The sequence below is a fragment of the Lissotriton helveticus genome, chromosome 7 (genome assembly GCF_964261635.1).
Source record: "Lissotriton helveticus chromosome 7, aLisHel1.1, whole genome shotgun sequence".
In the NCBI taxonomy this organism is placed as follows: Eukaryota; Metazoa; Chordata; class Amphibia; order Caudata; family Salamandridae; genus Lissotriton; species Lissotriton helveticus.
The window spans coordinates 66,787,508-66,802,064 of record NC_136068.1 but is presented as its reverse complement, the minus strand read 5'-3'; the positions used below and the strand labels follow the sequence as shown (position 1 = coordinate 66,802,064).

The following is a 14,557-nucleotide window of genomic DNA, read 5'->3' as shown; positions in this document are numbered from 1 at the left end:
AATGGTTTCATTTTCTATGCTATTGTTTTGCAATGCAGCCTGAGGGCTAACAATGTCTATTTACAAGCAATTTTCAGGATTTATGAGTGGTTCTACTCAGTAAAACACAAAGTTCAAAGGTTATTTGACCTAATGTGTTTTTTCTTTGCTTCCTCACTAATTGCAGTGCATGTTTATGTGTTTACATTGTTTTAGCCTCAGTTATGGAGCTGCATTGGTGTGAGAAAAATAATATATGAACATACATATATGTGGAGCGAGATATATGTGTTTTTTACATATATATTTTTATATTGTTTCCGGGGTCCCGCACATGGGCGGGAATATTCAGTGCTTATGACTATTGATGAGGATCCCCTGGAAGAGAACACCAACGTTATCTCTGACACTTCCAATTAAGAATTTAGGGCCCGATTCACAGAACTAATTTAAGACAAAATCCTAAACTTACTACTTTTGGTATTCACAGAAGTTAGGATTTTGTCTTAAATTTGTCTTAAAACAGACATAAGACAGACTTAAGACAGACTTAAGTTAGGATGTCGTCTTAAGTCTGTCTTAAGTCTGTTTTAAGACAAACTTAAGACAAAATCCTAACTTCTGTGAATACCAAAAGTAGTAAGTTTAGGATTTTGTCTTAAATTAGTTCTGTGAATCGGGCCCAAACTTAATACAAGAACCTAAACTATTGATGAAGGACTGAACATATTTACAACAGATTGTACAATGTTAAGAATACAACATTTACATTATCCAATGCATCATTTGAAGTCTTCTGTACAAGCTGTGTGAAACAGAGGGAGGCAATTTCTTCAGTTGAGAAATGAGGACCAATAAACACACCCCTCCTAGAAGTGGCTGGAAGTAAGAATGGTGTTTACAAAAATACTCTGTGGTTAAAAATTGGGCACAAAATATTGTTTGCAAAAATAAAATATTGGGTATAGATTATCTATTATTAATTCCAGTCGTACAATAATTTTGTTAAACAGGATGGAGGACAAGATTTTTATACCAAACAATAATTTGACTGCAATATTCTGGTACCATGCCCGTTGATGGATAAAATATGAACTAGAGGCGCCAATGGTGACATACATCGATGGGCCAAGGCTCGGATTTAGAGACGTGGCTACCTTAGCGGTTAAAACAATTCTTAGAGCATTTTGTAGTCTACCTGTTTGGAGCTGAAAATTACCAACAAACCTGCAACAAAAAAGGCAAGCAGGACAACATACCAGAGTGACTGGTGAATGTTGAAGTAATCTCTGTAGGTTACAGCATAATAGCCCGCCTCACAGGAAAGTGGTCTAAAGTCAATCACTCGGCCAACAGTGGCAGTAGGAGAGAGAAGTGGTGAGACGTGTATTAGACACAGGAGGTTTGTCAAGAGCCTTTACCTTAAACGGATGAAGAAGAGGAGATTTCTAGTTGCATCGGTCAAGAAGGTCAAGTAGGCGTCCACAATGATGTAAAATTCTGGACGAATGTCACGGGTCAGGGTGTTATATGTCAATATCACCTGTGTGATGAGAAGAAGTGACAGTCATCAGTGAAGCAGACAGAACAAGGTGTTGTCTCTACTTGGACACACATTGAGTGTCACAATAGACTCTGTTAAAGCAGATACAACTATCCCCTGTGTCTAATACCAGACACATAAAGACACACTAAATCATTTCACACACAGATATAGAGAAATCACACACACACAACAGAGACATACATACAGGACAAAGAACACACAAACAGACACACACACACACAACCATGCAGAGAAGCTCTCAGACATACATGTAAACCCACATACATCGATATACAGATACACATGTATGTAGAGATACATAGAGATGCACATACACCGCCACACACAAAGACATACTGGAAGACATTTCAACACATGTGAACAAAGAAATGCATTTGAAGACAGAAAAACACATGAACACAAACATTCAGCCACCAAGAAACAACACAGACACACAGATAGGGACATGGTGCTGCATAGTTGCACATAAACACACACATACACACAAACACATATATACTAAAAGAGACATACATCTACAAGCAAAGAAGTGAAAATTCACATGCTCCCAAATACAGATACTCATTCAGAAATACTTAGTCATACAGAACATAATGTATATTCAAATAAATCAAAAAGAAGAACCTGAGATAATAGAAACACCCAACATACAGTGGATGCACCTGTATATGCCTCAAAGTTCGGGTGTGCCTGTATGTGTTCAGTCTGTGTTCATATGTGTACATTTATGTTTGATGTCCAGATGCGCATGCATCCATACAACGTCTGTGTGCCTGTAGGTGTGGTGTTGCAGTGTGCAAATACACCTTAGTCTTGTGCATCCACATCTGCTGGGTCTGGCTTTGTCAATGTTTGTTTCCTCTGTTATCACAAAAGGGCTTTGGTTACACCACAGAGATATGGTTTCTGATTGCTTATCTAACAAGGAACTCACAATAGGGCAATTTGCACAATAAAACAACACATTTATCACCTATATCTCCTCTTATGGTCACTTCATAATTGAGTATGAATTTGACATATGTAAATAAGTTGGTCTATCCTTTACCCTGACAGGTCACTACAAAATTATTTAATTATGTTATTTTTAAATTGTTTGAACTAGGTCTTATGGACTGCTTAAATGTCCCTAGCTAATGGTTATATTGGTAGTGTAGTTGTTACATTTAATGACTCTTGAACATTTTCTTTGATTTATTCTTGAGCTAAAGTAAAGGATTCTCAACAAAAGTATTGATGCATTTCAAAAGCTGTCCACTCCCTCATGTGGAAAACCTGAAGCCACCACTTGAAAGTCTATCCTGGACTGTCTTGAGGAATGTAAGCTAGCTCTGTGTCTGCTTCTCTGACTTCTCATAAAAAGTCAAATAGAAAATGTTGTTAGAAATGTTTCACTGATTAGCTCCAGAAGGTCAGGATCTAGAGAGATATTAGATGTTACCTATTGCTCCATCTGGAGTGCCTACAAATAATCAATATTTGCATAGTAGGAGTGATGGATGGTACCTATGGTAATCTTCTAGGCAGTCCTCTAGAAGATTTCATAAAAACCCACCTGGTCACCCACTAGTGAAAATAATGGTAGAAGAGAGTGTGGGGTACAGGAAGACAGAGCCGCCAATCTGTGATGGAGCCGGTATCTGGACTAACGTGGTATCTTCTAGAAGATTGTGATGACTGGTGTTCTTTTTCAGGGAAGTCCTCACTCTCTGTCAAAGCAACCTTCCCTGGGTCTTATCTGTATAGGTTCTATATCCTGGGATGGTTCTCATGAGGGCACTCATTAATATAGCAATCTTCCTTTCAGTAGCCATCCCAGTGTTTCTTAGGGAACTAGACCAGGTTATTTTAGGGGCAAGGAGACTGTGAGACTGTCCTAAGAGACTGTGTGAATGCGTAATCGTGAAGAAAATAACTGCAGTCGAAACCAACCTCAGGAACAAGCCAGAAGTGTTCAGGATCGTTGATCAGTGAGCAGAAAAACCATTAGTGCCTGACTGACATCCTGCTTTGCGTGATGAGATAGGGCAGTTTCCAGGCCTTAAAATGTGATACATTTCCCCAATCTCAGAATATGTATTGGAGGCCTATTTCCTGTTACTTTTATATTGCTTGTGTGCTGTCAGCAGTCACATATACATTATTTCAAATGGTTTGGTTAATTTGATTTTCAATAACATAATGGAAAGATTTATTTTCAATCCTATGCTTCTTTTTACATTTTTATAATTAAAAATGTGTTTCAGGGTGAAGCACAAGATATCCTTCTTACATTTATGAATATCAGAGCATAATGCCATGATGGAAAACTGAATTCAGTGATTATAAATAAATTCCTAAATCTACAAAGGAGACTTTTTTTTTTTCAAATATGCAAAGTATACAGAGTTTAACATAGTGGTGTCCCCCCCTCCCCCCAAAACAAACAAAGGAGATTTTCATGATGTGAGTATTCGATAACCAACCCCTTTCTAAAAAAACTGGGCTAAATTACCATACTCAATAGACGTGATGAATGCAGGCCTGATTTGTAAAAAAATATATATATATATATATTCTCTTTCAAACCACTTTTCCTTTCTCTACAGAGAATGTAGCGAAGAAACCATTCTTGATAAAAAAAGAAGAACATGTGTCCTTCAAAGATTTCTCCTGAAAACGGGACAACTAAAAATCTCTTCGCTTGCAATGCTTTGCTCGCTCCTGGGTATTACCCACTCTGTAGCACTTTGTGTCATCCATAATGTTGCCAGAGCAAAGCACTAGGTACACCCTCAACATTATAAAGTTATGACTATCATACTACACTCTATACATTGGTCCAGTACTCTTTTCCTATCTTTATGCTCACAATTTACCATACATCTGAAATACTCTCAGTGCTGGAGATGTAAGGAGTGTGAAATAAGGCATATACCCGATTTTTTTTTTAATACAGATTTTTATTACGTTTTGCAATTTTGTGGAAAAGACATTAAATTACATTTGTGAATAAATTACTTTGTTGCTTCATACAAACATCAAATGAAGAAAAGAAAAGATGACTAATTATAGTCTCAAGCTTATACCAGATATGTGAAAACTAGGAAGTCCCCATTGATGGACTGAAGAATCTCTGCGAGAGATAATTTTGAAGAACTGTTAATTTTCATAACTTGTAAATTACCCTTTGATTGAAAATGGAACACTATTCACCAGATTTGTTGAGGATATCGAAATAAAGACTTTAAAACCTGACTGTGCTAGGAGAAGAAGCTTTCAGGGCTCAAAGAGGTCATCATCTCTGTCCTTGAGGGTTGAAGATGTTTGAATGTTTGACAAACGTCACAATCCTCAATTGAATGGGCAGATTTATCAAGGCAGTACATACAACTTGTGTGAAGATCTCTCATGGATATCTTCTTTGCTCCATGTGAAGCTTATGACCCGAAGAGACATCTTTGAAGCGAGTCACCCATAAAGAAGACTCAGGGTTCAGCCACTCAAGTACAGGAGGAACAGGATTTGCCTAATACCTGCAACTGGGGGGTGAAGAAGATCCCAGAGAAAAAGGCTAACCATAAGGTTTAAAATCAAACACAGATTTCGGAAGAAGGAGCGGAGCTCCTAAGACTCCCTATAGTCAGCTCCACATGCAGTAGAAAGCCTTAACCTGTTTGCACCTCCGTGGGGTGTTGAAGTTCTTCGTTTCTCCATCTCCTTGGTCAGAGCTTGGGTCATAAAAAGTGCTTTTATTAAACAGTTAATTAAAACCGTAACATACTAGCGACATATTGATACTCAGTAAAATATTAAAAATAGGTAAAATTAGTAAAAGTTATGTACACATTTATAGATCTGGAAATGCAGATGCATTTGAAGTCCAAAGGGCAGCATCACAAGTGGACGTTTGATCGCGAGAAGGTGTATAATATGAAAACAAAAAGACAATAACAAAAGGGTGTCACAATGCTTATTACTGAAAGTTTTAGCTTCCATCGACATTAATTTATGCAATGAGAGTGGAGCTTGTCAGTTTCTTAAGACTGGGCGTTGTGCAGTGCAGTTAAAATAATATTAACAAACTTCCCAGCTCTTGCTAGAACTTGGGCTGAGTTGTTACAGAAGCACAGATCCGATGCTTCCCTGCAATGTCTCAGTGACTTTTTCCGAAAAACTGGAAACAGTAGGCGTCGGCTCATTGGCAAGATGGGGGCAACAACATAAGAAATGTAGCCAGGATACATATGGATAACTGCAGAGCCTACATGTTAGTTGGCCATTCCTCCGAGCCCACAGCGGGTTAAAGTCATGAATTGGGAGGGCTAGCAACCTCATATAAATGATTTTATTGGCAATCTGTGATTGAAGAGGATAGTAAAAGTATGGTTGCGGTTTTCCCTTACTATAAGAGTCATTCAAAGCTGCAAGGAGTGGTCATAAAAAGTGGATATGCTACACTTATTCAATGTTCACTGTTTTTTTAATGTAGGGGTGTATTTGCACTGCAATCATAACTAACTACCAAGGGTTCCCAGTCTGACAATGCGAAAATGTTCCAGCATCTGAATTTCCGAAAGATCCAATGATGGAGAACTTACACTACCATGCACCCATGTTATAAACCTCAAGAGCATGGCATGTGGCATTGCGCTGCCTCTGGAACTCCCATGGAGATTGTGAAGGATGAGCAACGCTCACAGCAGAAGCTTTCGTCAGAGGGTGTGGCTCTATGTAGCCTGCCAGACTGCCGATCCTCATATCTAAAAGGAAAATCCTCACAAGCGCAAAAACATTTTTGTCAAGCGAGTGATCTGAATTTGGTAAGTGCAACCTTAAGCAAACACTAGTATCAGAAAAATGAATATAATGGTCTCATGTTGAGTTTCGTGGGTGCTGGGCATCTCCTAAAAATTTGGTGAGTTCCTGTCTGCCAAATTTGCCCTACTTAGAGGGGGGAACCAGAGGGTGTCTGAGGTGGAAGCCTCAGCAGGTCAGGCATCGAATCCATTTACAAAAAAGGTGGTAGGAGAAATGATTGCAAATAGTCTAGCCAACTGCTCAGAGTAGCATTCTCACCCATCTTTTTTCACCTACTGGTCTACTCCAGACAAAAGGCTGCCTTGTGCACTGGAAACTATTGGCTAGCCGCCACTGGACCGCCAGGTCGCAGTGACAGTCATTCTGCTCCATTTGGAATGGGACATAAGTAACTAGATTTCCCTTACAGGTCCTCTGTAGTGAAATCAATCAATCAATTAGCACACCATGCTGAGAGAAAACTCACTACACATCAGGGCCATTTTTTTTCTGCTTTAGATAAACAAAATAGTTTGCCTAGTGAGAGGAAGTAAGGTAACCCACCTGATTCTCTTTCTAGAATTCAAAATGGATCCCAGGAAATGACCCCTCAAAAACAAGAGTGCTGAGGCTGAACCCCAGCTGGACACCAAGTCCCTCAACATCAAGAAAGATCTTGAAGGGGGTAGTGTGAGCTATTTCTGACAACATCAAACTTGAATGTCTCAAATTGAGTGAGAACCCACAAGACATAATGAAATGTCGGGGGTCACCAGGAGGAGATCATGACTGGTCAGGCCCAGGGCGTCCTGCCTGGAGGTGGGTGAGTCTGATGGCACATGCCCAGTTTTTTTCTGCTTTGCTTTAAGGCAAAGTCCCTTGCTGCAATTTAGCCTTTTTTATGGCATCTCCAAATAAATTGTACACTGCTTTTTAGAGTTAGATTCTAGAAAGAACAGTCAGCTAATCCATCCAGAACTTCTTTCCGTTATAAGAAGGATAGTTATCAAATATAGCCTGCATGGTGACTGAAATATAAGGATGAAGAGAAGACACATACAACAACACTAAAGGTTGTGGTGTGATAGCAAAACCCCTTTCACAAATAAAAATTTCAGTAAAAAATAGCCTGGTTTGGGGGGGGGGGGGGGGGGAGATGCAGCCGCAGACTTTAATGGACGTGCAGAGGGATTCCAATCGGAGCTGCACCCTTCTGAGAGGTAAGACCAGCCTGGGTCTACTCTCCAGAGGCCCTACGGTGACAGGGGTTGTGTGTGAGCCTGGGGACTTGGTCACCGGACAGCTCTGGGCTCCTTTCTCCACGTCTCCCTCCCTCCTCCTCACCGAACTTGCCTGTCTTCCTGGCCATCCTACCTGCGGCGCCTCCCAGCGGAGCCTCAGTTCTGGACCGGGGGCACCTACCGATTGACATGGGAAGCTGGGGCACCGAATAGGGACATAGAGACTCATTTCTATGCCTTACTATCTTGCTCCATTGCTCCCCAATGTGGAAAACGACTATCGAACCCTGCTCCCCTGGGACCCCTATAGACACCACTGGAGTCGCCCAAGCCCACCCCCCTCTCTCAATGAGCTGAATGAGGAGTGCATATTCAGGCCTACGAAGTGAACAGCCATTGTGGTGGGGTGCCAGCTGCCATATTGAGGAGCTGATAGAGGCGCAGCGGTGAAAGGACGAGACCTCGCTCAGTGCTGGGTGCGGTGGAGGTGAGAAACACGCATTTGCCCAGTTGGGTATGGCTCACAGAGACCCTAAACAGCACTGATTGCCTTTTGACACAGTAAAGAACCAAAGCGCAGCACAGAACCAGGAGATGGCTGACACTGCTACGCGAGTACGGCGGGGGGGGGGCACCATCGGACATGAATGCACTGATGGTGGAATTGAGATCAGGTTTCAAGGCACTTGACTGAAGATTTGATGAACTTGATAGGAGGCTAGACATGATGGGGAAGCTCATTGATCGGCACAAGCTCAGAGTGGATACGGCAGAAGGCAGAATATTGGACCTCGAACATGGCGCAGCACAGACAGCCATAAAACTGGACAGGCTCGAGAAACTAATGAAAACGATAGACATGAAAAACGAAGACTTGAAGGTGAGTAGCAGCCAGAATAACATACGCATTTTGTTAGTTCCAAAATCCACGAATACTGGGTGCATGGATCAATTGGTCGAACGAACGCTTGTTGACAGACGCGTTTGGCTGGAAATCCTTCATGGCCACATTTATAGTTGAACGCGCTCACTGACCGCTCGGACCGTGCCCTAACCCTAGCTGCTCTCCCAGGCCAATAATTGCAAGGCTATTGAATTTCAGGGACCAAGACACTGTCTTAAGGCTGGCAAGAGAAAAAGGACAACTAAGCCGGCAAGGTTCTGCAACAACCATGTTCCCGGACTTCACAATACCTGTACATGTGGTTCGACGCAAGTACACAGGAGTAAAGGCCCTGATACAGCATGATCTACCTGGCCCCCCTCAGAGTAGACATTAATAGCAAACCACATATCTTTGACAACCCTACAGACATGCAAACTTTTTGCAGACAATTCTTTGAAAAACAGCGGGAATCCCTCTGGAGATCACCCCCGGAAATCCACTCCAGGTCCAGCATAGACCTACTCCCACTTGGCTGACCTCGAAAGGTGCATGGCTTCATGACTCTACCGTGGTGGCTAAATAACATTGCAATGATACTGATATTTCTTTTCCAGGTGTAAAGGGAAGTGAATGGGATGCAGCTGTAGAACACTCATTATACCTTTTCTCCTGCAGGATGTGGGGACTTGACGTATCGTTGTCATCCCCCGTGGCGTTAACATGTATTCTACTTTGCTGCCATTTATGGCGACTGGGAGTTTTGAAGTTGGAAATTATGTTATATGAGGGTTGTACTTGGTAGACAGCTGCCAAGAAAGGGAGGAGGTTGTGAACATTAGGAGCTGTTCTTTATGCAGGGTTTTCTTGTTCTACACTCTCGGTGTCATGATCTAACAGCTTTATTGTTACATATTGCAGTATATAACAGTTACAAAGATTGTATGGTACATCAGGCTGATGTTAGACCCTATACAGATATCATGTTCATGACCTGGAATGTGAGGGAGCTAAACAACACATGTAAATGCAGACAGGTGTTACGGTACGCTCGTTGACACATGGTCAATATCGTGTTTCTACAGGAAACACACTTAGCACCCACCGGCCCACCTACATTTGCCTCTACCAGGGGAACTCACCGCTTCTTCTCTGACTATAGCTCCTACTCACAAGGTGTCTCCATACTAATACTGAAGACCCTACCTTTTAAGCACACGTCCACACTAAGTGATGAAGAGGGGCAAAACCTGCTAGTTGCGGGGCATCTAATGGGGCAACATATCCTACTAGTCAACGTATATTCCCCAAATGTGGATGACCTACATTTTTATCAGCACTTACAACCACAAATAGACCTAGTATACAAAGACCACATTTTTCTCGGGGTGATCTTAATATCCTACTTGACCTGAAGCCAGATAGTACTGCCATGGCCCCCATCAACAAACCCCAATCACGCACAGTCTTGCAGGCTCTGTGCGATGCATATGCACTGACAGATGTAGGGGGACAGCAACACCCCCAGGAATAAGTTTATACACACCCCCCAAAGCAACATGACACATGGACACGTCTAGACTACTGGCTCCTATCGAGCACCCTCATACCATGGGTCTTAGATAGCAGACATCTCCCCGATACGTTATCCGATCATTCACTGGTGGTTTTGACTTTGTGTGTCCCTGGGGTATGAGGGGTTGAGAGGCAGTGGCGATTCCCCGACGTGGCATTAAACAACGCTGTATTTCAGGCAGAACTCTGTACGGTGACAATAGGCTATTTCGAGCTCAATAAGGGATCAGTCTCGTCACAAGCCACCTTGTGGGAGGCCTTCAAGGTGTACAAAATGGATGTCTGTATCTCCAAACAAGCGGGAATACTGAGGTACATCCGGCGCACACTGTTCAGGTTGGAGAGAGACCTGTTGACTTTAGATGGTGCGCAGCCCATGTGCAGTGCCCCAGACTACTTGACTAGGTGGGCGGGCCTACTGGCTGACTATAAGGAATCAGTGGAGAGGGAGATCCATTTTGGGGGGAAATATGCTAGAGTCCGCAGGTACAGAGAGGGAGAGAGGCCAGGGTGAACGCTGGCTCAGCTGTTACAACCATGGAAGGGGCAATCGTATATAGCTAGTCTACAGAGGTTCGATGGCCAATATATAGCAGACACACTAGGTATACAACATGAGTTATTTAATTACTACACATCTAAATCAAGAAACGACACGTGTGACATCTATAGCTATCTAGATGAGGTGGCAATGGATTGGCTCATGAGTGCGCAGTAGAAGTTCTGAAGCTAGCCTTTCACTACTGAAGACATCATACACGCTATAGATGGTATGGATGGTGCCAAGGCGCTCGGCCTTGATGGATTCTCAGGTGCCTTCTATAAGGCATACAAACACCTACTTGCAGCATATCTCCTTGAGGTGTACGCAGAGGTGCTGACAATGGGTGCACTTCCACCTACATTCAGAGAAGAGGTCATAATTCTACTTCTGAAGCCCGATAGGACCCATTACAATGCGGCTCCTACAGACCATTATCATTGTTAAACTTTGATAATAAAATATTGGCCAAGATGACAGCAACCCACCTGGAACTACTCATGGGACATAATATCACCAGTGCAAGCGGGCTTCATACCACACAGATCTACTGCATTAAATATACTGACATTTTTCACTGTAGTCCATAGGATAGCCGCTACAGTACTGGGTGTGTCGGCGTTATTGGATGCTGAAAAGGCCTTTGAATCCTTGGAATAGCCCTTTCTGCATGCCACGCTGCAGAAACTGGTATTCCTCATGGAATTTATGTCTCTCATACTTTTTCTATATACACTAAAAACAGCGCGCATCAGGCTTAACAACACATTGACGGAGTCATTCCCCATGTCCCGTGGAACTAGGAAGGGCTGCCGTTGTTGCAACTCCTTTTTATAATAGCAATGGATCCCCTGGTGCAGCATCTACACAAAAAATTCTTTAATCGGGGGCTTCAGTTTAGCACTGGCCCCCATCAATAACATTGTATGCAGATGACGTAGTGCTTTATGTGAGGGACCCGGCTTATAAACTTCCATCACTCCTAAGCAAAGTGTCTTGCTTTGAAGCTCTCTCTGGGCTACACATAAACTGGAAAAAACTAGAGATCTTCGGATTGATAGATGTAAAAGATCGAACATGTGGCAAGTTCCTATTGACCTGGCCTGGGGCAGAGACTAAATACTTGGTAATATTCCTGCACAGGGACAAAGAACATGTTCTGCAGCTCAACCATAGGCCCGTGGTGGACAAGCTTGGTGCCAGGATAGATAAATGGCTCCGACTCCCATTTTCTATAGTTGGGCATATAGCCAACATTAAAATGCTGGTTCTGCCCCAGATTTTTTCTATCTTTTCAACAATATTCCTATCCCCTTAAGGAATGCTTTTTTTGCTAAAATTAGCACGCTCTGGACACGTCTCAATTGGGGGGGAGGGAACAGCCCTGCATTTGCTGGAATACCCTTGTCCTCACTTACGAGCGAGGGGGATTTGGAGTTCCAAATATCCATCTTTACTACTTGGTCACACAGTGTAGCTACGCTTGGCATTAGCATCACCCGGATGCACGCATCCCTTACGCTAAACCGGAGGTGGACCTTGCGGCTCCCATGCTGTTAAGAGCTTTACTGCCAGCTGGCCTGCTGCAAGACCAAAAAGACATTCAAACTGCATCGCCTACCAGTTGGGCATGTATGAAACTATTCAGAATGACGGGTGGCATGTTACTATATTCACCGGCACTTCCATTGGGGCTGACCCATGGTGACACAATGGGACACAAGAACCATTGGTGCAACACACCCTTCAACAGTATGCAATACACACATTTGGGGACCTTTTTCCCAATGGCTATGCCATCCCCTGCACGGAAGACACTCGTTTTCGAGATGCCCCTTACCTTGATCATTTTGTCTTAAACCGGCTCTAAGCTGCTCTTAGGGATAGAATACTGACATACCAGTTAGAACCGAATCTTTTTGCACCACTCACACTGCTCAACATGGACATTGATGGAGACTGACTCATCTCTAGGCTGTATCGTGCATGTTTAGAGCTCATGCCGGTACGAGACACCAGGCTGAGGGGTGCTTGGGAGGCGGATCTGGGGCACCCACTCACAGATAAAATCTGGCTAGAATGTTGTACTCAACCCCTCTTGGTGTCCTGCAATCACTGTCATACACTAATACACTATAAATGGGCGGGTCCAAACTGGAATGGCATGGTGGACAAAAAACCCAATGGATTTAGACCTAGATCTCTGTACTGGAGTGAATGTATGGCATTGTTCTGCATTCTGTCCATCAATTGTTCTTTTTGCATGTGTCACCGCGAGTGGGACAGGTATGCCCAGACGTGGGTCCCATGCTCTCCATGCCACTGGAGTCAAGCTATCCTGGCTGTTGAGGGCTGAAAGCCCGAAACCGGTCCTAGGATGCTTGTTTCCAGTTCAGGGAGGACCTGGCCTGGCAGTTTGGGCTGGACTGTTCCCATTGAGCGTAGGGTCAAGACTGATTTGCCTATGGCTGGGTCCAAACTGGAATCGCATGGTGAGCAAAAAAACGATGGATTTAGGCCCACATCTCTGTACTGGGGTGAATGTATGACACTGTTTTGCATTCTGTCCATCAATTGTTCTTTTTGCATTTGTCACCGTGAGTGGGACAGGTATGCCCAGACGTGGGTCCCGTGCTCTCCATGCCACTGGAGTCAATCTATCCTGGCTGATGAGGGATGAAACCCAGAAATATTCCAAGGATGCTTGTTTCCAGTCCAGGGAGGACCTGGCCTGGCAGTTCGGGCTTGACTGTTCCCATTGGGTGCAGGGTCAAGACTGACTTGCATATGGCTGGGTCCAAACTAGAATGGCATGGTGAGCAAAAAAAACTATTGATTTAGGCCCAGATCTCTGTACTGGGGTGAATGTATGACATTGTTCTACATTCTGTCCATCAATTGTTCTTTTTGCATTTGTCTCCCTGAGTGGGGTTGGTATGCCCAGACGTGTGTCCCGTGCTCTCCATGCCACTGGAGTCAAGCTATCCTGGCTGATGAGGGGTGAAACCCCAAAACCGGTCCTAGGATGCTTGTTTCCAGTCCAGGGAGAACCTGGCCTGGCAGTTCGGGCTGGACTGTTCCCATTGGACACAGGGTCAAGACTGACTTGCATATGGCTGGGTCCAAACTGGAATGGCATGGTGAGCAAAAATCGATGGATTTAGGCCCAGATCTCTGTACTGGGGTGAGTAAATGACATTGTTCTGCATTCTGTCCATCACTTATTCTTTTTGCACCAATATATCTAAAGCATCATGTAGGTTTGTGGTAATTGCACGGCCTCTTGCAAAAAGGGAGCTTGCCCTACACTGGGGAAGCAAGCGCACACCAGCTGTACAAACACTGATTACAAGTTTGAGGTACTGTGAAACAAGTAGTGAACTCTTTGCGCATTACAGCCTCCCACGTCCAGGCCTAGAGATATCTGCCAACCTCTGAGGGATTACCTGTGGAAGCGGGACTGCACAGGGCCCACTCAATAAACACAATGCCATTAGTTCCCTACTGGACTGGTTATGGTGCGTTGGTAATAAAGACTGATGACACTGGGCTAATAGGTTCAACGATGAACCATACCCATACTGCACTGAAACGAATGGCCCTGCACCAAAACCCAGCATGCATGTTATTGTATAAATGTGAATGATTTATATGACGTATAAGGTGCCTCTGACAAATGCAATTGAGTACGTACCCATGTAAAATTATATGATATGTATGTATGACACCGTGAGAACCTAGCAAACACATGATGATGGGTGGAGCACTGAACATTTTCAGACACACACCCCCAGTCACAGAACTGGGTTTAATCCATTATCGTTCTTTAGCTCATTTCGCCATCCCAGTTCAGACCCAGCCAAATGCAAATTAGTCTCGACCTTGTTCCTCATCGGAACAGTCAGCGCGAAATGCCAAGCCATGTCTTCCCTGGAACAGAAACAAGAATCCTGGGACCGGTCTCTGGGTTTCACCACTCATCAGCCAGGCTA

At 43.6% G+C, this 14,557-nt stretch overlaps 1 protein-coding gene across 14 annotated transcripts in view; it reads right to left on the bottom strand.

Annotated features, from left to right (window-relative positions):
* LOC144768069 (alpha-2-macroglobulin-like protein 1) overlaps window positions 1-14,557 on the bottom strand; it is a 618,955-nt gene that overhangs the window by 104,888 nt on the left and 499,510 nt on the right. For all 14 annotated transcript variants that reach the window (XM_078651444.1, XM_078651445.1, XM_078651446.1 and 11 more), the window contains exon 31: window positions 1,401-1,522. In XM_078651444.1, coding sequence (XP_078507570.1) covers window positions 1,401-1,522 — 122 coding nt within the window. The remainder of the gene's footprint in view (window positions 1-1,400; window positions 1,523-14,557) is intronic.